Source organism: Peromyscus eremicus, chromosome 3 (assembly GCF_949786415.1).
Source record: "Peromyscus eremicus chromosome 3, PerEre_H2_v1, whole genome shotgun sequence".
Classification (NCBI taxonomy): domain Eukaryota; kingdom Metazoa; phylum Chordata; class Mammalia; order Rodentia; family Cricetidae; genus Peromyscus; species Peromyscus eremicus.
This window is the reverse complement of record NC_081418.1, coordinates 36,379,821-36,402,251: the sequence shown is the minus strand read 5'-3', so window position 1 is coordinate 36,402,251 and position 22,431 is coordinate 36,379,821. Positions and strand designations below refer to the sequence as shown.

At 37.2% G+C, this 22,431-nt stretch overlaps 1 protein-coding gene across 1 annotated transcript in view; it reads left to right on the top strand.

Moving 5' to 3' along the window:
* Wasl (WASP like actin nucleation promoting factor) overlaps nt 1-22,119 on the top strand; it is a 59,199-nt gene extending 37,080 nt beyond the window's left edge. The window contains exons 4-11 of the mRNA XM_059257438.1: nt 457-553; nt 4,593-4,616; nt 9,117-9,285; nt 10,272-10,314; nt 11,096-11,249; nt 15,616-16,133; nt 16,941-17,049; nt 19,569-22,119. Of these exons, the coding sequence (XP_059113421.1) occupies nt 457-553; nt 4,593-4,616; nt 9,117-9,285; nt 10,272-10,314; nt 11,096-11,249; nt 15,616-16,133; nt 16,941-17,049; nt 19,569-19,630 (1,176 nt within the window). The 3' untranslated portion in view covers nt 19,631-22,119. The remainder of the gene's footprint in view (nt 1-456; nt 554-4,592; nt 4,617-9,116; nt 9,286-10,271; nt 10,315-11,095; nt 11,250-15,615; nt 16,134-16,940; nt 17,050-19,568) is intronic.
* Nucleotides 22,120-22,431: the final 312 nt, after the last annotated feature.

The window sequence follows — 22,431 nt, the reverse complement described above, 5'->3', positions numbered from 1 at the left end:
TTTTTCGAGACAGGGTTTCTCTGTGTAGCTTTGCGCCTTTCCTGGAACTCACTTGGTAGCCCAGGCTGGCCTCGAACTCACAGAGATCCGCCTGGCTCTGCCTCCCGAGTGCTGGGATTAAAGGCGTGCGCCACCACCGCCCGGCTACTACATTATTTATAAAGCTCTATTGAAATCAAAAATAATGATTTTTTTTTTTCTGAAGACAAAGTATTCAGTTTCTGCCATGTTAGGAGGCTTTTGTATTAGTCTTAAAGCCCTTCTAATAGTCTAGAAGCCCTTCTGTGGGCTTTTTTGCTTAAAAGTTACTTAAATCATGAAGTGATTTTTTTTTTTTTTTAAAACTATCAGAAAGCAAAACTTTCTTCTTTGAAGTGTGCTTCTGTGGGTTGCCATTATTGTTGTTACATAAAGCTAAATTCATGTACTTTGTCCTTTTTGATGGAAATATTTCAGACTTGTCAAGTTGCTCTTAATTTTGCCAATGAAGAAGAAGCAAAAAAGTTCCGAAAAGCAGTTACAGACCTGTTGGGCCGACGACAGCGGAAGTCTGGTAAGCATTCCTTGCTCTTCTTTTTCCTTTCTGTACATAAAATGAGCCTGCAAACGGATTACCAAACAGATGTGAATCATTGGCTGTTACTATATAAACTGTAGAAATCTATAGAAATCCATTCATTCATATGCATACCGTCTATGGCTAGTTTTTGTCACAGCACAGTTGAGGTGTTGTGACAGAGTCCATGTAATTATCAAAGGCTGGAATATTTACTGTCTAGCTCTCTCTACAACAAAGTTCCATGATACCTCAAAAGAAATATTTTTACTCTAATAACCTTTTTTGCTGATGAAATTCCATGTTCACTGACTCTTAAATTTGCATTATTAATGCTATTTTTAAGCAAATTTAAGTACTTTATGTGTAGTGAGCAAATACTTTTAAGATGCTTAAGAACAAATTATCAGACTAAGTCCACAAATGCTGTACACATTAATTTAATGTATAAGACAACTCTTAACATATATACACCAATTAGGAAGTGATTCAGGGTACTGTAGAAGCTTTAATTAGCATAGAGCTATCGTTTGACAGCTGTGCCCAGCCTTGCTGGAGTGAAATAAAGGCTGATTAGAAAAGGTGAGCCTCCCTAAAACTATCCTGTTAAGCATATCAGTCTTAGGGGTCTTACAGGAGTGACAGCTGAGCAGATCGCTTAAAAGTAGCCACTCTGAACATCTTTGTGTACTTCTAAGGGTACATGTTACCCCAGATTGAAGATAAGTGTGTTTCCCAGTAGACAGAGGAAGGCACTGGATCTGAAATAGCAGTAGAAAAGAAAATACTATTTTATGTATTTTTATTGTTCTTTAATGAGTTCCAAGAAGGAAGACACTCATTGTGTATAAGGAGAGAACTCCCCCAAGTTGTCCTTTAATTTCCACACATAGTCTCGTGCCCCCCACTCCCTCTCCCTCTCCCTCTCCCTCTCTCTCACTCTCTCTCTCTCTCACTCTCTCTCTCTCTCTCTCTCTCTCTCTCTCTCTCTCTCTCTCTCTCACACACACACACACACACACACACACACACACACACAATTTTAAAAAAAATCCATTGAGATAAAGTAAACCAAGCTGTTGCTTCACTCTATCTTCTGTTTATGATGAATAAATAGGATAATCAGGGCCCTGCAATTGTACAGTCAAGAGCAGCTTACTTGTCTCTGGTTCAGAAAGTATTTAGTGTTCTGATACTGAAACCTTTAGGCATTATGGCTCAGTGTCTTTTTTCTGTTTGTTTGTTGTTGTTGTTGTTTTTCACACAAACATCCCCTTCGTGTGTGGTGTGCGTGCGTGCGTGCGTGCGTGCGTGCGTGCGTGCGTGCGTGCGTGTGTGTGTGTGTGTGTGTGTGTGTGTATGGCTGCATATTTGTTCCCAGATGTACCTGGTGTGTGTGTGTGTGTGTGTGTGTGTGTGTGTGTGTGTGTGTGTGTGTATGGCTGCATATTTGTTCCCAGATGTACCTGGCATGTAGAGGCATGAAAATGGTGTCTTGTGACTTTGGGTGTCTTTTTTTGTTGTTGTTTTGGTTTTTCAAGACAGGGTTTCTCTGTTTAGTCCTTGCTGTCCTGGAACTCACTCTGTAGACCAGGCTGGCCTCGAACTTAGAGATCCGCCTGCCTCTGCCTCCCAAGTGTTAGGATTAAAGGCTTTCTTGATCCTTTCTACTTTAGGAGTCAGGGTCTCTGTCTAAACCCAGAGCTTCTCAGTTCTGGCTAGTCCAGCTAACCAGTTTAATTCTGGGGTTCCCCTGTCTCTGCCTCCTGAATGTTGGGTTTATAAGCCACACCTGCAAAGCTTTTTTGCAGAATTCTGGAATCCTAACTCCAGACCTCACACTTGCTGGGCATGCACGTTATCCAGAGTTCGATCTCTGTGGGCCTTCAGTGTCATTTTTAGTGAGATTTTGTGGTGGTCATCTAGTGTACTTTTGGGAAAACCTTTAGTCAGAACAAGTGACATTTTGAAGTGAAAAAGAATGCAAAGCACCTGTTATGCCTTTTACCTATTATAGGATATTCTCCTGCATATAGTGGACTATCTCAGCTTTTAGGTAAAATGTTTCAGTTGCACAGAGAACATGACGTTAAGGACATAGCTGAGTTGGTCACTGTTGGCTGGCTCTTCATGCTAAGTCAAACCCTGTCTCCCTTTTTACCTTAGTCACATGGATCTAGCTAGTAACAATAGATTGATCTGATTTCTTTCCCTCGCTATATAGCATTTGTAGCCCTTGATCACATACTCTCTAAGGTTTTTCTGTAGTCTTATTGGTTCCAAGTTTTTGAAGTAGTGATACAGTGTATAGATTAAATTGTCCTGAATACTGTGCGTGCAGTTCTCTAGGTTATATGTCTTTTTCAGTATGTATTAGGATTTGAACATAGTACTCCACATTGTAGTATGAGTATTCCTATGATAGATACTAAAGCATCCCAAACTCCAGACACACTGTTCTGTTAATATTTTTAGCAAGCGTCTCATGTGAACCTCAGATTTTGTCTCTTCAGCCAAACTTTTCTGCTTATTTTCACTGAAATGACTTCTAACCAAGGATATATTTCTTCAGGAATTGCTCTTAAAACTTACATTTTGAGGACAGGTAGTGGTGGTGCATGCCGTTAATCCCAGCACTCGGGAGGCAAGGGCAGGTGGATCTCTGTGAGTTCGAGGCCAACCTGGGCTACAGAGTGAGTTCCAGGAAAGGCTCCAGAGCTACACAGAGAAACCCTGTCTCAAACAAACAAACAAAAACACTTACATTTTGAACCTTTTATTTCTCTCAATATATTTTATATTTTAAGTGGTCACCACTATGCATACAGAGATTAATATCATTTTGAAAACTAAAGATTGACGACATAGAAATTGCTTTCTTTAAATGATCAAATTGTTACTTCATCTGATCATAGGATGGAATGTTATATCTGTGGTTCCCATTGGTAAGATTTTTAATTTGTCCACCAATTGAATTTTATTGATTGAGTTTGTTATTATTTACAAGCTAATTATTTTACTACATTAGTCATTAATGTTTCTTTCACAATTTCAGACAAGTTTATATTAGAAAAATACATAGAAATTATATTTGTTTCAAATTCTTTAAACACAGCGTGTCATGGTGGTGCATGCCCATAACCTCAGCACTTGGGATGCAGGTGCAGGGGAATTGTCCATTAAATTGTGGCCAGCCTGACCTACATAGCAATTTCTAGGTCAGCCAATGCTACCTAGCAAGACCCTGCCTCAAACAAACAAACAAAATTGTTAAAAGTGCTTTTTTCTGTGTGTGTGTGGGGGAAGGTACCCTCTGTCTTCCCTATTATTTTACAGTTTTGTTTATATACCTCTCAAATGCCCCTTAATTTTAGCAGTCTTTCCCCTCATTCCCTCCCACTGCCTCCTCTCCTCTTCCCACTTGATCCTCCCAGAAACTCATATAAATATGTCTTACAGTTCCCTTTCCCAATGAGAACTCTCTGTTCCCTCTAATCCCTTACACTTTACCTACCCTGTGTGGTTCTGTGTATGGGTTGTAGCTTGGTTATCATTGACTTAACAGTTAACATCACATATCACTGGTTTCCCAGTGTTGCTATCCATTTCTTCTTCTGCTATCTTCTCCTACAGTACTGAGACTATACTTTAAGTGTAGATTTTATCGTGCCATTTATCCTACCTCCTGAGAGCTTTCTGTCACGTGCTGAGTAAACTCCAGTTCACACCTTCCGCTGTGGGTCTCACCCTGGTGAATCCATCCCTGACCTGTTTGTTGATTGACTTCTTCTTTGCTCTCTCCAGTCCTGTGTCATGGCATTCCCTCACACTCTAATCTTAAGCTTTTGGATAAGTTTTTCTTCTGTTTGGATATCTGCATAATTATCTGATCTTCAGAAAGATTCCTTAGCTATCACCTCAAGAGTAAAAATTTATATGAAGTATGTTATCAAGGTGTAACTTTTATTAGGCGTATAAATGTGTCTGTTTTGATGTATTTTATGTGTCTAATAAATGTTCTGATTTTTTTAAACAGAAAAAAGACGAGATGCTCCAAATGGTAAGCTTTTGATGATTATTGACGTAAAAAGTTTTCAAATTAAAGGTTAATTATTGTAGAAATGTGTACCATGGGTTAATGCTTAATAGTTATGATCAAATACCATAGTTTATTCTTATTTTCAATTATGGAATGATAGGCAAAATGTAGAAATTTACTGTTCCTAATTTGTTTCCTAACATAAAGCAAAAGTACAATGTGAAGGTGGGTATTACTCCATTCTGTACTCCCAAGTTAGTTGTTTAGGAAGTTCATGTGCTTAAGTCTTTCCTAAAGGTATTGCATTTTATTTGGTATATAACATATAATGTTTAATATTTGTCATGTGTTAGGTGACACACTTTGTGTAAGTATGTTTAGTACTAACTATTATGCACATAGCCCTCTAGAGTTTAGTAGTGAACTCTTAAGTGTGATGAATAATTATTATTCTTTTTTCCTCCTCCTTGTCCTCCTCATCCTCCATGTTCTTTTCTCTGGAGAGAAAAAAAGTAAAATCCTATTGCTCTAAGAACCTTAATTATAAGAGGAGACCTAGCTGCTGATTTTTAAATGCATTCCAAATCCTCCCTTCAGAACTTAGAAAATCATTCAGGAAAATTTGCATAATACCACGTTCTTAATATAGGATGACCATTGGTAATTATTAAGGTTTGTGTCTTTTACACAGATAGATTGCCTTTAAATCTATTTTCCAGATACAAAACATGAACCAAAGATAGATGTATTAAATTTCATTATTTAACCTTTTGATTTTTTAATAGGTAATTTCCTTCGATATTGTTTAATCTGTACCAAAATTTGACATAGTTTGCCTTTTGAATGGAAATATTACTTATAATAATTTACAGGAATGCTGTGGGATATAAAAGATAATCAAAATGCTTAGCATAATGGCTAATAAATGTTAATTATCATAAAGATAATGACAATAATAGCAGGTCCAGTTAATTATCATTTACCACCTGCCGGGCATTGTTCAATAATCTTCTGAAGTGTAGCCCCTTTTTTACTACCATTTAGTAGATAAAGAATAGGAATATATAAGTCATTTGCTTCGGATCATGGCGCAGTCAAGATTGGGGGCAGACTTCTTCAAGTAACCTGACCCAAGAGTTGCCCTTAGTCATTTGTTATGTTAAGATGACTTTGAAGGCGAAACCCAGGCCTATAAGAGTAAATAACACATCTCAAGATAGGAAGCTGGTATGTGGCAGAGACAAAAGGAACAGCTGAATCAGGGTTGTTCATCTATGAACCTTTAATGGAGTTTAGAAGGTTTTCCTGATACGTGCCAGTATTTTAGTGTTTGGGGTGTTTATTACGTTGTGTTTGGTGAGCGTATATTGAGTATGAGTTGTAAAGGCCTTCTGGGTGTACCATCTAATTTTTGAGAAAATAACTTGAAATATTAAATAATAGATGTATGAATTATATTTAAAATTTTGGAAACATTTATTTTGATATGCACAGCATGTATTTGTGAACAAACACTTGCTATGAATAGATATAATTTTAATACTCCTATTGAGTTGCTTACAATTGTCTTTCTTGAATTGATCTTAGTTTTGTTTGTTTGTGTAATTTGGTTTATTGGGGGGGTGGTTTTTACTTTTTGGTTTTGTTTTGTTTGGTTGGTTTGGGTTTTTTTGGGGGGTAGGGATGGGCAAGAGTCTCTGCACAGCCTTGACTTCCTAGAACTCAGTGTGTTGACTTCACAGAAATCCTCCTGCTTCTGCCTTCCAGTGCTGGGAATAAAGGCTGCTCTTGATAATCCTTAGTTTTATACTTTCAGTCTTTTGGTGTAATAGTCTGGGGAATTTTTTTTAATAGTATTGTTAAAGGGGGAAATTATGCATCCACTTTTGCCAATATGTTAATACTTTTCAGTTTATAAAGACATATGTACCTATATATCACGTATATAGTAGTGAGTGATGAGATGTATCATGAGAATTTTAATAATTTTTTGACCTTGTCAGTCCAGCCAGTTCTGTTCTCTCCACTGTGGGGAGAACAGTATATAGTTTGACTGTATTTTGATGTGTCACCACTAGGTGGCAGTGGATGCCTTAACTATGGTTTGCTCTGTCTGCTGGCACTCTCAAGTCCTCATGTATTAGCTTATCAGACCTTTTCAAATTGTAACTATTAAAAAGACACTTTATATAGAAGGTACATATATTCCTAAAATGTAATTTGCTTATCTATCTCAGTAGGGCTCTGTGTCACCTGTTTCTCAGCTATCTTACCTTAGTATGATTTTTTTCCACTGTAATTAAAAGGAAACTTGAGGTCCTTTAGATTTGAATTTGAAATTAAGATTAAAATGAAATGAAATATCTGTTGTTCATAGGAATGCTTAAAACCTTTTTCTTGTGACAGTTGTTGTGCATTAGGAAGGGGTGGCTTATATCTTCCTGTCTTCTTTACTCGTTTGCTTTTGTTTTCCTGTGTGTTTGTTGTTATTGTTCATGTAGAACAGTCTGGTCTTAAACTCAAGATAAAGCCAGGTTTGGCCTTCCTGGCCTCCTGTTCATTCTTAACGTTCTTCAGAAATACATTAGTTGCTCTTTCTCATAAGATATAAACCAGGCTTTCAGAAAACTTCAATGATTCCAGTACAGTTAAGATTTCAACATAATTGAAGAATTGCAGTCAAGTTGATATTAAATGATCACTTGCTGTGTATCAGCCTATAATTCAGCAGTTCTCAACCAGTGGGTTGTGATCCCTTTGACAAACCTGTCTACAAATATATTTACATTACGATTCATAACAGTAGCAAAATTGTAGTTAAGAAGTAGCAACAAAAATAATTTTATGGTTTGGGTCACTAAAACATGAGGAACTATATTGAAGGGTCACAGCATTAGGAAGGTTGAAAACCACTGCTATAATTTATTAGGATTTCTATTTGATGTTTTAAAATTCTGTTGGGGATTCCCAAGAAAACTTCCACGGTTAGGGACTCACTCGAACTCATAAGATTAAATATGTAGTTGTTCATACTGGAAGTATCCAGTGTAGTGAAGAGATAGCAAGCAAATTAAGCACAGAAAGCTACGTGGGATGAATTCTATAGACCTCTTGGAGCCACAGACAATGGGCTGCATCTTCCAGTAGCGAATTGTCGAAGTGTGTGCAGTGTTGTCTAAAGGAAAGGCTCATTAGAAAAGCTCATTTGAGATTCATTGCCTAGTGCTTTCACATAGCGTTTTATCACAATTCCAGACCCTTCCTACATGAAGAAAGCAATAGAAGTATAATTGTTGGCACAAAGTTCGGGCACAGTGAGCCCACCTTCTCAGGGAATGCTGAAAGCCCTTTCAAAGTTTATGTCCCCACTAGGCAGTTAAGATGCCGCCTGTCTGTTTTAATTACTACATTTTTGTTGCTGTGATAAAACTCCATGACCCAGGCAACTTATTAAAAAGGTGTGTAATTTAGGGCTGATAACTGTAGAGGGAGAGTTAGAGACCATGCCTATCATGGTGGGGAACATGGCAGCAAGCAAGCCAGCATGGTGCTGGAGCAGTAGCTGAGAGCTTACATCTTGATCCAAAGCAAGAGGCAAAGAGAGAGCTATCTGAGAATGGCATGGGCTTTTGAAACCTCAAAGCCTTCCTCTAGAGACACACCCCCTCCAAGGCCATACCTCCTAATCCAACTGGAGACCTAAGTATTCAAACACAGGAGCCTGTGGGCCATTTTCATTCAAACCAACACACAAATCTCAAGCTTTGTGAGATTTCTTACCTATAGGCAGCAGTGATATTTTGATACATTTTAAAAATTGTTAGTGGAATGATTGCCAAGAAACTTGTTCTGAGAGGAAGTTTTGTCAGAACTGTGTGTTTAAAATGGGATGTTGAAAGAACCTGTGTTGACTTTAAGTTCAGGGATGCAAAGACTTTTTAAATTGAATCTGTTGCATTGAGACTTTCATTTTTTTAGAGTATCTTTTATTATATACAAGTTGTGGAATAGATCATTTAGTGTTGCTCCTAAAGATGTTACTGACAGATATCTCTGAAGGTCCCTGGTACTTTTATCATTAGATCTTTGAAGGAGTTCTGAGTGTTAGAATTTCTTCCACTGTAATTATTTGAGTTTGTGCTTCGGATAGACAACCTACATATGCACTAATGGGAGGATATTAGTGGACTTGAGTCTGGCAGTGTGGGGGCAAGATGGTAGTAAACTATTTTAGAGTATCTTTTTTATGGGTAAATAAGGTTAGAACAAAGAAGACATGAGTAAGGATGTCATCACTGTCTTTATGATTGTTGTTTTTGTTGTATATATCATTTTACCAGAATTACAGTAAAAAAAGAAAAAACCTTGAGGGATTGGGTTAAAGTTTTAGACATTAATGTACTTCATGATACTTAATGTTGATATAAGTAAGCAGGCATAAGTTAAAAAATTATGATTATCTTATATAAGATTATTTTCTTAAATTGTATCCCTCTCATACTGTTTTGGCTTTCTTTGTAGGTCCCAATCTACCCATGGCTACAGTTGACATAAAAAATCCAGAAATTACAACAAATAGGTTTTATGGTTCACAAGTCAACAACATCTCCCACACCAAAGAAAAGAAGAAAGGAAAAGCTAAAAAGAAGAGGCTAACCAAGGCAGATATTGGAACACCAAGTAACTTCCAGTAAGACTTCTCTTCTGTCCTCTCAGCACTCAGAAGAGACAGCTCTTGCTATATAGCCTAGATCCTCCGCCTCAGCTCCAGAGCAGTACCCGGGATTGCTGGTGTGCACTGCTGCACCCAGCTTTATCTCCATTCTTTTCACACATTCCGTCCTGCTCTTCATTTTTAACTTGTCAGAGAAGTTTGGTTTGAGGGTGTTCTATGTAATACTTACTTCTCCGTTGCTCTGGTAGAATATCCCAACAAAAAGCAAGTTAAGGATGAAAGTATTTGTTTTGGTTTACATTTCCAGAGGGGATGTAAGCCATCATGGTGGAGAAGGCATGGCTGCAGGAGTTTAAGAGATGCAGAGAGGGCAGGAAGTGGGGCCAGTCCATAAAACCTGAGTCTGTCACCGGTGGGGACAAAGTGTTCAAATACGTGAGCCTATGGGGAACACTTCACGTTCAAACTACAACAGGAAGGATGTGTATATTCATTGGTGTTTTGTTTGTTTGTTTTTTATTTACACAAAGAGAACGAATAGATTTATTAGGGAAAGGTGAGAAGAAGCGCCGAAGGATCAGGCAGGCTTCCAGGGAAGAAAACCCATGTTCATCTCTTTTTAATAGTTGCGGATGTTGTGGTAGTGTTTGTGTTGTTTGTTTCTCAAGACAGCATGGATCTTCTGTGTAGCCCTAGCTGGCCTAGAATTCCAAGTGTCCAGGAGTGCGTGTACTACCAAGCCAGGCTTGGTCCATGAATCTGACAGTTTACTTTTCTACCCATCTGAAAAGTTATATGTAATTATTTTTTTATTCAACTAATTGTTGAACATGATTTTTTTTTAACTTTGATGTATAAATAACATGGAAGACACCTGTAGGAATTGTCTAGAAGGAAAAGAAATTGGACTGTATACAAGAGATTTCAAGTATTTTTATGCATTATATCACAAGCCCTTGTATACATTTACTTTTCTAATTTTTTTCTATTTTCTACTTTAGGCACATTGGACATGTTGGATGGGATCCAAATACGGGGTTTGATGTAAGTATGTTTTAAAGCTGTATTTCTTATTACTAAAAGTAAACAGAAATGTTATGGCTTATCCTTGGATTTTTTTTTACAATTTTAAGACCTAGTATGTATTAGAATTTGAATGAGCTGCGTTTGTGTGTGCTACTGAAGTTTGAATCCATAATATTATTCTGTCATAGTTGCTAAGTCCCTTAAGACAAAATTTTTGTATTCCTTGATTATGTGCTAAATAAGTACATTTTGTGTTTTGAATGCAAAGAGAGTTATTTTCTAAGTAATAATTTCAGTAATAATTTTAAATAATAATCTGTCAACTTACTGAAAAAATAGTATAACCAAAGGCTTAGTGTGCAGTTACAGACTCGTCTGTCCGGTGTGTTTCTCCACTATAATGATTCTTTGAGTGCTGTTGTCACTCATTTGATTAGCACTGTGACAGACAGCACAGAGATCCTTGCCCTCAAATCTTCAAACTAACTGTGGTGGTAATTCAAGATTAAAGCCAAATATTGTTTAGGACAGGTTGGAATAGATGAACACAAGATCTAGTCTTGAGTGGATTAATACAAATAGGAATAGAATGCCCTCTTTAAGGCATGGAAAAGATGAGAAAATAGAAAATCTCTCTTGTTCTTATCTTTTCATAAAAGAAAATGTGTTAGCATTTAAGTTACATAACCATTTTAAAGTCTGTGAACTTAACTGCAGAAGGACATGGGTAAATTCTAAGTTTTACCGGTTTTGTTTTGGAATAGAATTGCCTACTCAGAAGTTGTTTTATTTTTTGTAGCTTAATAATTTGGATCCAGAATTGAAGAATCTTTTTGATATGTGTGGGATCTCTGAAGCCCAACTTAAAGACAGAGAAACATCAAAAGTTATTTATGACTTTATTGAAAAGACAGGAGGTGTAGAAGCTGTTAAAAATGAACTCCGAAGGCAAGGTAACTTTTAGTCTATTTTGGCACTTGGCTGGTTTTCTCTTTTGAATTTTCTAAAGTCAGTCTTTTATATCAGACAACTGTGCACCCTTCCTTGAACAGAATGTTTAAATTTACATATGACAAATTTGGTCCAGCATCACTGGCTTTGAGCTAGACATGGTAAGATGGCCTTTAATTCCTGCACTCTGGTGGCAGATCAGGCAGATTTCTGAGTTTGTGTCCAGCCCCGTCTACTACATAGATAACTACATAGTGAGATTCCTGTCTTTAAAACAAGCAGATTAAAAACTTGACATGATTATTGGTATAAAAAGTCATAATCTGTAATAAAACATTTTCACGGGGTTGGAAATTTAGCGCAAGGCCCTGAGTTTGGTCCTCAGCTCCTGGGGGCGGGGGACATTTTCAGAATATAAACTATGTAAAAACTTTGTATTTTGAAATGTAAATACTTTGTTTAGTCCAGAATATAATTCTTTCTCTCGGTTCCTGTGACCAGTTTCCAACCTTGTGATGTTGGGTAGTTTAAAGAACTTTGTGTTTTGGTTGCTTCCCAACACTATGACAGTCAGGTGCACAGACAGCCTCTGCAGTCGCAGTCCCATTTCAGCGCCATCTGCAGTTGGAACCGAGCTTCTCCCACTCTGTACTCACACCAGTATGGCTGAGCTAGAGCTCCAGCTAATGCTCTTGATTCTGATTGTCATTTGAAAGTGGGTGTTTAGCTTAGTTTTGTCTGCTTTTTTACTGCTGACACTCGATCTTTGATTGAATATGTTCCTCCCATTCATGTAGTCAGTAAGGTCTCAGAGTCTTTGGAGCCAACTGTGGAAGCTAACAACTGTGTCTCTCGTTGCTGCTGTACAGCCACAGCTAGTTCAACAGAAAGTAGCATTCTGCTCGTTTATCTTACTAGCAGACAAATTACACTTAAAATGCTGGGATTTTAAAGCATACTAAGAATACAGTGTCATTTTAAGTGTGTACGGTCATGATGACTGTTATGTCCAGGTGAAGGAAGGTCTTCAGGACTGCTCTCTGTCATACCCACTGGTGCTTAGGGCTACTCAGCTCTGTTAGTGTGTAATTACACTCAGCATTATTGGCTGCACTGCTATCCTGTGTCCTTCATGCCTAAAGAAAAGTGGATCATACTTACTAGACTGGGTTTTCTTTAAACTTTATTACACTATTTTAAAGACAGACAAGGACTTTCCTTAATTGAGTTACCCTAAAAACAAAAAGTCACAGGCTTTGAAAATCATATTAGCACCAAAATGTCAAGATACCAGATTTTTATATTTCAAGAACCTTTTTTAGTATGGAACCTATGTTTTTATGTAAGTTTTTTTAAAAAGGGCTTTGTTTGTATTTTATTTGTAATTATGTGCTTATGTATGGTGGGGGTAGGGGTGGTTATGTGTATAAGTTTTATCAGTCAGTTGTGAGCTGTTCAACATGGATTAGGAACTAAGCTGAGGTCTTCTGAAGCAGTTCATACTCTTGGCCAATGAGCTCGTCTCTCCAAACCAGATAGATTATTTTTTTAGTAAGATCAAAAACATAAATTATGTATTTTTTTCTAATTAACAGACTTTTTCTAGAGAAAACACATACATAAATTAATATTCAAAAGTATGGAAAATACAGAAGTTAATGTAATTTGTCTTAACCTACTTAATTAAATCTTTTGTCATTTGTTTTATATAATCATGGAATCAGATTTATAAAGGCAAACAAATTTGTGATTTCCATATCTCTGTGTGTAGCTATTGAAGTCCATTAACTTACAACAATCTGTTCTTTAGGTCCACCACAGTGGAGTGGTATGTATGTAGAACAGTATTTGAACCACTGCTCTGAGTTTTGCATGGTTTGCTGTGTTGATTTTTGGAGTAGCTAGAGTTCATATGTCCTGCCTTGAAAAAACTAATGTTTTGAGCATTCATTTTTAATAAAAAGAAATATATGTATTTCTGAGTCAGAGCTTAAATATCATCTGTAATCTAGATTATTTTATTGAACTCTCCGTATTTATTGGGCAATACCTCTTGCCCACAGCACTCTAGTTGTTTTCACTGATACTAATTATACTAGTTTATAATTGCTTTATATACTTGTTTTCCAATAACCTGTATAAAATATGTTTATAATGACAAGGATAAAGGAGGATGGAATAATATTAGTGAGCACAATGTCATATATCCACTTAGAGACTCAACAGTATTCCCATAAATTTAATTATATTAGATAACACTTGTTTGTTATATTTTCATGAGAGAACATGACATCCATTCCTAAATGTTTTATGAATCCTATAATACTATATGCCTTTTTCATATTTTTCTGCTTATAATTCTTATATGATTCTAATTATATATAAGAAATATAATTACTGATATTCTTAATATTGATCTTGATTTGAAATAATAATTTTCAAATACATTAGCCTTTTTATGTACATTAACACAGGTTTTTTTTCCTATAAGATTCAGTATTCCTGTAGATTAACCAAGGGATTTATTTATATTTAATACATAATCTATATTTTATATGTAAAATATAAAAGAATCCTTTTTTATAACTTTATCTTTCATGTTTTCCTCTGTTGCTGTTTTAAAAATTGAAACTAGCACTTGTCATTTTCCTTGTGGTGTTTGTGGTGACTCTTACAAGTCTTTCACACTGGTGATGCTTGGGACTGTCCTAACAGTGGGTCATGTGTCTTCACTTCCTGTGTTCTTTCACAGTTGTCCCTGTGATGTAGTGAGTTCTTTGTGGTAGATAGAATACAGACGGTAATAGCTGAGAATTGGTAATAGATTATTTCCTTAAGAAAATGCAGTGAAGTTTGCTGTTGCTTAAGACAGCGGAAGTCCTGGGGCTGGAGAGAGGCTCAGTGAGCAAGCACTGGCTGCTCATCCAGAGGATGCAGGTTTGTTCGCAGCACCCACGTGACAGCTCACAGCTGTACCGCGAGTTCCATGGACTCTACACTCTTCTGGATTGCACGGCACTCATGGTGTATGACATACATGTAGGCAGAGAACACTCATACATGTGAAACTAAGTAAATAAATACTTTTTTTAAAAACAAAAGAAAATAGAAGTACCAGAGTGTAAGGGCTCTTTTTCCTTTTGTACATTGTAATAAGGTAGATATTTGTAACAGTGCGTTGACTAATGTTACTCAGTACCAGGTACACTTTCCATAGCTAAGATCTCTGTGTACCTATAAAGTCAGTTTCTCTGATCAGTCTGTAAACAAGTGGGAAATGATATACTGCTTAATGTTACATGGATTTGTGTATGTCATTAGTGAAATCATATCTCCAAAAACACAAGATTTAATCTTTAAAGGATTTACTCATATTCCCCAGTATATTCTTATATTCTTTTGGATTTGTTTTCCTAATGTATCTTATATCTTCACTTAAGTAAATTAAGAATAGAAATATTAACTACTGGGGTAGTACTAACTTTTTATTAACTGCAGTGTAATTTTGTAGTTTATAAAAAAAAGTCTTAGTTTTATAGTAATTCAGATCTAAATAAATAATTGAACATTTAACCAAGCAACCACCCTCTCTTAATGCCCTATCTAGAACTGCTGAACAGTTCTAGGTAATGTAAAACACGGTATTATAAAGTAGAAGGACATATGTAAATTAGGTAATGAAACTTTACATTTTGAAAGAAAGTATACTATGTTGGGGTTTAACTGATTAATGTTAATAAATTCTAAATGGTTTTGCCACACTATAAAATTTGTATCTAAATTGATTTTATACAAAATCTAAATGTATTTAATTCTAAAGGGAAGGTACTCATTATTACTATCAGAATGTAAGATAATTCTTACAAGCAAAGTGTTTAACAATGTATATTTTCTTAAATTTGTGGTGTGTATGTGTGTATACGCGCATGCGTCTACTCATGCCTGTGTGCATATGTTGGTACCTGTAGAGTCCAGAAGAATGTCAGAAGCTCTAAAGCTGGAGGTACAGGAAGTTGTGAGCTGCCTGATGTGGGTGCTGGGAACTCAATGGATCCTCTGCAAGAGCAAGCACAGCTTTTAACTCCTGAGCTGTCTCTCCAACCATGTTTTTTTCTTATGGCTTCAGAACTAGTACTGAGTCCTCATAATTAGATCCTATTGTTTATTGACAACAGGAAGGTAATCTTTAAGCTAAATATTTGTTTCCAAATAAAATCGTAGGGTATTACCAGTGCTCAGATATTTGTAAACTATATTGCGAAGTTTTGCTAATTTTGCTCTTCATTTTATACTGGGGTTATGTGTGTTAAAGTAAATTGCTTTATTAATATGTTTATGCTTTCATTTTTTTCTCTGTTCCTATTTCAGCACCACCACCTCCTCCACCCTCAAGGGGTGGACCTCCTCCTCCTCCTCCCCCTCCTCATAGCTCAGGCCCTCCTCCCCCGCCTGCCCGTGGAAGGGGGGCTCCTCCCCCCCCACCTTCCAGAGCTCCCACTGCTGCACCTCCACCGCCCCCTCCTTCCAGGCCGGGTGTTGTTGTTCCTCCGCCCCCTCCAAACAGGATGTACCCCCCTCCACCACCAGCGCTGCCCTCCTCGGCACCTTCAGGCCCACCACCACCTCCACCTCTGTCTATGGCAGGGTCCACAGCACCACCACCTCCCCCACCACCTCCGCCTCCCCCAGGGCCACCACCTCCCCCTGGCCTGCCTTCTGATGGTGACCATCAAGTTCCAGCTCCTTCAGGAAACAAAGCAGCTCTTTTGGATCAAATTAGAGAGGGTGCTCAGCTAAAAAAAGTGGAACAGAATAGTCGGCCTGTGTCCTGCTCAGGAAGGGATGCGCTTTTAGACCAGATACGACAGGGCATTCAACTGAAATCTGTAAGTAATGTGTCCTTTTTATTTTGACTTTTTTAGTACTGTGGGCTTTTACCATACCTCGTTATAGGGTGTCTGTCTTTGATCTTATTCTTTTACTTTTTATAATTTTTTAAATGTTTGTCTGTGTACAGTGAAATGTACATATTTTGGATGTGTACATTCTGAAGCTGTGTAGTCCACACTTAATATCAAAATGTGAAGTATCTGTCGCCATAGAAAGCTACCTTATGCTTTCTCTCAACAGTCAGTAATCTGATGGCTATGTGATACCTTTGTATATTCTAAATATCACATAGATGGAATCTTACAATATGTTTGCAATTCTAGACTTTAAATAAAAGATACCTTAAAGATACTACTTAATAAACTGAGGGGAATTAAAAATAGCCCACTTGGAAGCAGTTGTAGTAATCTTGGTAAGTTCAAACAAGTAACTTTATGAAAATGAAAGCATACTCTTAAACACTGAAGTTTTGCATTTTGAAAATAAAAATAATAAAAAATCAGACTCCACAGAAAATTGAAAGAGGTTCCAACACTAGAATTCACAACAGTGATGGTATATAAATTTGGATTCTCTGTCTCAGAGAAATTGATCATTTCTTCATCTTCTAAAGGTTAAGAAAGCTCCCCACATTGCACTTTAGTTCCAGTAAGCTCTTACCTTGCTGTATGTGGAGGCTAGAGATCAGAACTCAGGTCCTAATGCTTCTCTGGCAAGTACTCTACCCTCTGAGCCATCCCCAGCCCCACCAAGATTCTTTGCTAAGGATTTATAATTGAGTTATGATACTTTTCTTCTCCAAGGTGTCAGATGGCCAAGAGTCCGCGCCCCCGACACCTGCCCCCACTTCAGGAATTGTGGGCGCACTGATGGAAGTGATGCAGAAAAGGAGCAAAGCCATTCATTCCTCAGGTGTGTCCACAGGGGCAGGATGGGAGGGGCGGTGTGTTCATTCCTCAGGTGTGTTCACAGGGGCAGGGTGGGAGGGGCGGTGTGTTCGTATGATACGTGACGCGCTGCAGTTCCTGTTTACTTTTATGATTTCTTTGTTACCTTTTTGTCTGATCATTGGTATGAGTTTTTACAGTATATTTAATCAAATTGTGTTCTTAATGACTGGTCTGCCTAAAATTTGATAGATACCAGGACACCACAGCTATACAGCAAACTAGAAGAAAAAACTTTGTAAAAAGTGATGAATTCATTTTCTGTACTGGAAAACACTATAGAATTATTGACAAGGAGTCTCTAAATAAGGCATGAGATTTCCTAGATATTCTACTAATAAGAGCTACAGTGACAAAGATAGTGTTGTAGTTGTTTTTTTTTTTTTACTCTCTAGTCTTGGGAGGCCTGCCACCCAGCTCCCAAATAGTCATACAGAGACTTACTCTTTTTTATGAATGCCCAGCCTTAGCTTGGCTTATTTCTAGCCAGCTTTTCATGACTTAAATAATCTCATCTACCTTTTGTCTCCAGCCTTTACCTTTCTCTATTTCTGTTCATCTTTTCTTTCTTTCTTATTTCATGTCTGGCTGGGTGGCTGGCCCTTGGCACCCTCCTCCCTTCTCATTTTCTTCTTCTCTCTTTCTTCTCTTCCTATTTATTCTGTCTGTGTTCCAGGCCCGCCTATTTCTCTCTCTTGCCTAGCTATTGGCTGTTCACCTCTTTATTAGACCAGTCAGGTGTTTTAGACAGGCAAAGTAACACGGCTTCACAGAGTTAAACAAATGCAGCATAAAAGAATGCAACACATCTTTGCATCACTAAACAAATACTCCACAGACCAAACAAATGTAACACATCTTCAACTAATTTTTCACAACACAGTGTGGTACTGGTACAAAAATAGAATCCCAGACCAATAGGACACAATAGAGGAATCCAGACATAAACACACAGTAATGAACAAAAAAATACACACTGGAAAAAGGGCAGTCTACTAAATAAAGATGCTGGTAAATGGATATATCCACTTGCAGAAGAATAGAGTTAAACTATTTCCATTTGCCCTGCACAAAAAAATCAATTCAAACTAGATCAAAATACCTTAATTTAAAACTTGGAATGCTGGAGAGAGAGGATTAGATTTCTTTTGCTTTTCTCTACCTTCTATTACTTTTCAAACTTTTCAAGTTCTGGTATTAGTACTGAAATGGTTCCTTATAGAAAATCTGTCTTATAGGGGGAACAGAGAATATTCTGTGTTTTTATCTAGCCCACATATATAATGTCACATACACATTACTTTCTGGCTCTTTATCATTTTAAACATAAGTATTCAATACCATCTTTCTTTACAGACTTGGCTCTTATAGGTTTTGTGAGGTGTGAGTGTCATGGAAAATTGATAGATTGTGGATTTACACTCGTAGAATTAGATGCCATCAAAACCTGAGTATACTTAGAGAATAATGACTGATCGACCTCTGTATAGCACTCCTCTGCTGTTCTGGATCCTATGATATGTAACAGACCAAGACTTAGTTTTTGTGGAGCTTGTGTTCTACTATGAAGACATTAAATTCATAGGCAGTCTAAGAAATTGATTACAAGGAGAGGGACATGGAATAGACAGTTACCGATTCTGGAGAAGAGTTACACAGGATGGTCAGGAAAACCCTCTTTGAGGAGGTGGTTTCTGAGTGGGATGTAAATGATGAGACAGCCAGAAAGAGGAAAGAGCTACTTCAGATGCTGTAACAAGGAGGAAAAGTTTGGTGAGGGTGAGGGACAGAAAGGGAGATGATTGTACTAGAGGCAGAAAGTGGAGGGATGAGGAAGGTGGAAGACTTAAAAGAGGGCAGAAGGTCTGGCCAAGTCATGTGTGATGTTTCAGAAGGAGCTCAGCACGTCCAGACAGCAGTAGCCAGCCACAGGAGGCGTTCGAAGAAAGAGCATGACGTTTGAACTTAGAGTTTAAGTATCCCTCCATCTTCTCTGAGGTGATTCTACTGGAGAACAGCAGTCATGAGGCAAAACCTGACAGTAGGTGTGGACTGTGGTAGAAAGGAGGACACTTGATGGAGGAAGAGGAAGAGGAATGAATAGTGATTCGTGCCTGCTCGCCTGACAGAACAGTGATGTCATTCAGATGGAGAGAAGCAGACTGTGGGAAGAGAGAACAGTGGAAGTTCCAGGGTTACAATTCATGTAAAGAATGGGAAAGTAGTTGTGTTCACCACGTGAATCCAAAATCTAGAAAAGCTAACCCAAGTTTCATTTGACTCAGTAGAACCACACAGGTACTAAGGGGCTAAAACCCAAATCTTGGATCTCCTATTCTCATTTTATTGGATTAATTTTAAGCCATCTCAGTAACTAGATTTTAGAAGTTAAACGTTTGTTTCAGGAGTTAGCTAGTTGATGAAGTCACTGGAGAATTATGTCATTTTATTTATGTATGTTTAACTCTTGGTTTTGGGTTTTAGATGAAGATGAAGATGATGATGATGAAGAAGATTTTGAGGATGATGATGAGTGGGAAGACTGATCTATATATTATATATATTTTTAAGGTGAAATACTAAACACTACTTTCTGTCTATGGATCTGTAAAATTATCATGTAAATGTTCTACCAATTTGCTGTATATTTTTGTTGCCTTGTTTTTGCTTTTTTTTTTAAATTAATCTGTGCAATACCTCATTTAATCTGTAAAGGTTTGTTATAATCCTATACAAAGCTACTCCCTGTTACTGTGTGCAAGTTTACAGCAGGATGCTCACGTGACTTGTGAATATTTTCATTCCATCAGCAAGGGAGTTTAATTATGTGTGAGACTGACACAAACCTTAATGTAATTTACTTAGAATGCCAGAAGGAGAACACTATTTTCATACCCTACTTTTTCTGTACCTAAATTTTCTTAATAAAATTTAGCATAGCACTACATTCTTTTTCAAGTGATGTAAACTTTAGTTTCTTTAGCCCCTTCATTTTGAATATGATGCCACATATGAATGTTGAAGCTGATACATTGCACAATTCTCTAGACATCACTACACTGATGCAGTTTTTCAAATTCTAGCAATATGTTCTGCTTAAAATCACTACAGAGACACTAATGAATAGAAACAGTAGCACACCTCTTCTGTAGTACTGCTTGCCACCGGTAAGCAGTGGCATCTGCAGGCAGGAATCCTGATGAGCCCTCACATACCTGTACTTGACCAAGATTGCTTTTATGTTATGGCACATGTGACAGGCTCTTCTCAGCAAAGAATTGAACTCTTTTGGTATGACTCCCAAAAATAGTTTCAGTTAATATTTATGGAGGTTGTTTCATGCATCATAACCAATTGTAGTCATGCCCACATTTGACTCAAAGTGTTATCAAAACAATGCTAAAATGGTATGAAGTTATCTTTGTATTTTGCAGAGTGTGTGCATTGTTGTATTCAGAAATACGAATTGTAAATGTCAGATTTTTTGGCAAAAGTATGCACAAATGCTAAACCTCACATATACTGTATGTTTTTACTTAGATAGTTTCTCCAGGTTTTTGTCAAATATCTGATGAAAAGTTACATATTTCTTAAAAGATTGATGGTCCCAATGGCAAATTTCTTAGAACACATAACTGATTTGATAGATTTTTTTAAAAAATAAAACTTTACAGCCTGCACACTTGTTATGCATACTAGATGGTATGATAAAATTAGAACTTCCTTGCCTCTTTACAGTACACTAATCTGCCTAAAGGTGGCCGTTTCATATTTACAATGATAATTATCTTACCTACCTACTTTAAATAAATTTTAGGTAGACGGTTATCTGATTTAAATACAGTCATATTTTTCTCACATTGAGTTGTATGCAGAATGTAGCTTCAAATGTATTCATTATAGTCATAATATCCAACTAAAAATTATGCTATCTAGAAGTATACCGACCAAAATCTAGTATTGACATGATCTTGACAGGCTGGACCTGCAAGATATGGCTTGAATTTTAACCAGTTTATCACATAATCTTTAGTGATCATGTATCTAGTTATTGTCAGGAATAATTTAAACGGTTTAGTTGCTGAAAGCAGTTAAGTGGTACAGTAAGATAGTTAAGTTATTCAAAGAGTGTTACCTTCCTTGCGAGAGTAATTACAGCACATTGGAGAGATTCTCCGTTCTGTGTTTCTTGTAAAAAACAGTGCTGTCTGCTGCTAGGAGCCTTTTTCTGCTTACTGTCTTTTTCCTGTGGCTTGAGATCTGTGAGACTGGGGTGGGTGAGGCTGGACAACCACTACCCGTAAAATTAGGAGTTTGTCAAATCGTGATTATGTTACATAAATAACATCGGGCTTTTGTATTCTTTTTCTTTTTGACATAAAAAAACTAAATTCCTAGAAATGTCTTTTGAGATAATGCCAATTCTGATGTCCCATACCTTTTGGCCAGGAAGTTTGGGATTTATCCAACTAACTTGGTATTTGCCCAGGAGCTTGTCTAGAGACTTTCAGTTCTTTGAGTTGCGTATACATGGGGAGTATGTTATTTGCCAAAGATAATTGAAGTTCTTCTTTTTCATACAGAAGAGGGGTTTTGTTTTTGTTTGCTTTTTATTTTTTTGTGCTAAGTCTAAATGACAAGAGCTGTGGAATTCAGTCCAGGCATGAAGACTAAATCCACTCTGCCGAGGAAGGTATCAGCTGTGCGTCTCAGTCCTCCACCATCTTGCACTGTGGGTGGCACTACTTGTGCATCGTCTGGAAGCCTCATGGATATATCCAGCTACGTGATTGTCTGGTAGCCTTTGCATTTAACAAACTAGCATGAGGCCTTTTATATCTAAACGCTATGTGATAGACAATTTCAGCTAGCCACATATTGTATTATGAAATTCATAAAGATTTTCAATCATTCAATTCCATTTATCAACTGAAATTTTGTTTAGTATGTGAATTTTTTTTGAAATGTATAGTGAATAGGATGTTGCACTGGTGGCAATTCATCATGGAGCATAATAAAATTAATTTGACCCAAATAGTATAAAATAGTATGCCTTATTTGTTTATTAAGACATTAGAACAAAACTTTTTAATGGTTGAGTTTAGCCAAGAGTGCACAGCAGTGCTGGGTAACGGTTGAAGTTTCCAGCACTGCATGCCCTGAGAAGTGGAGTACGCCATGAAGTAATCAACATGGTGAGTGAGAGAATGCTGCAGCCTTTCTGGGAAACCTGACAGCTGCTCAGCATCTTCTGTGGAGCTCCTATGTGGTACAGTGCTTCTAACAACATTTGCAGTGAAATGTCAGTGTTTAGGACTCTTGGAAACCAAAAAGGTTCAAGTTTCCA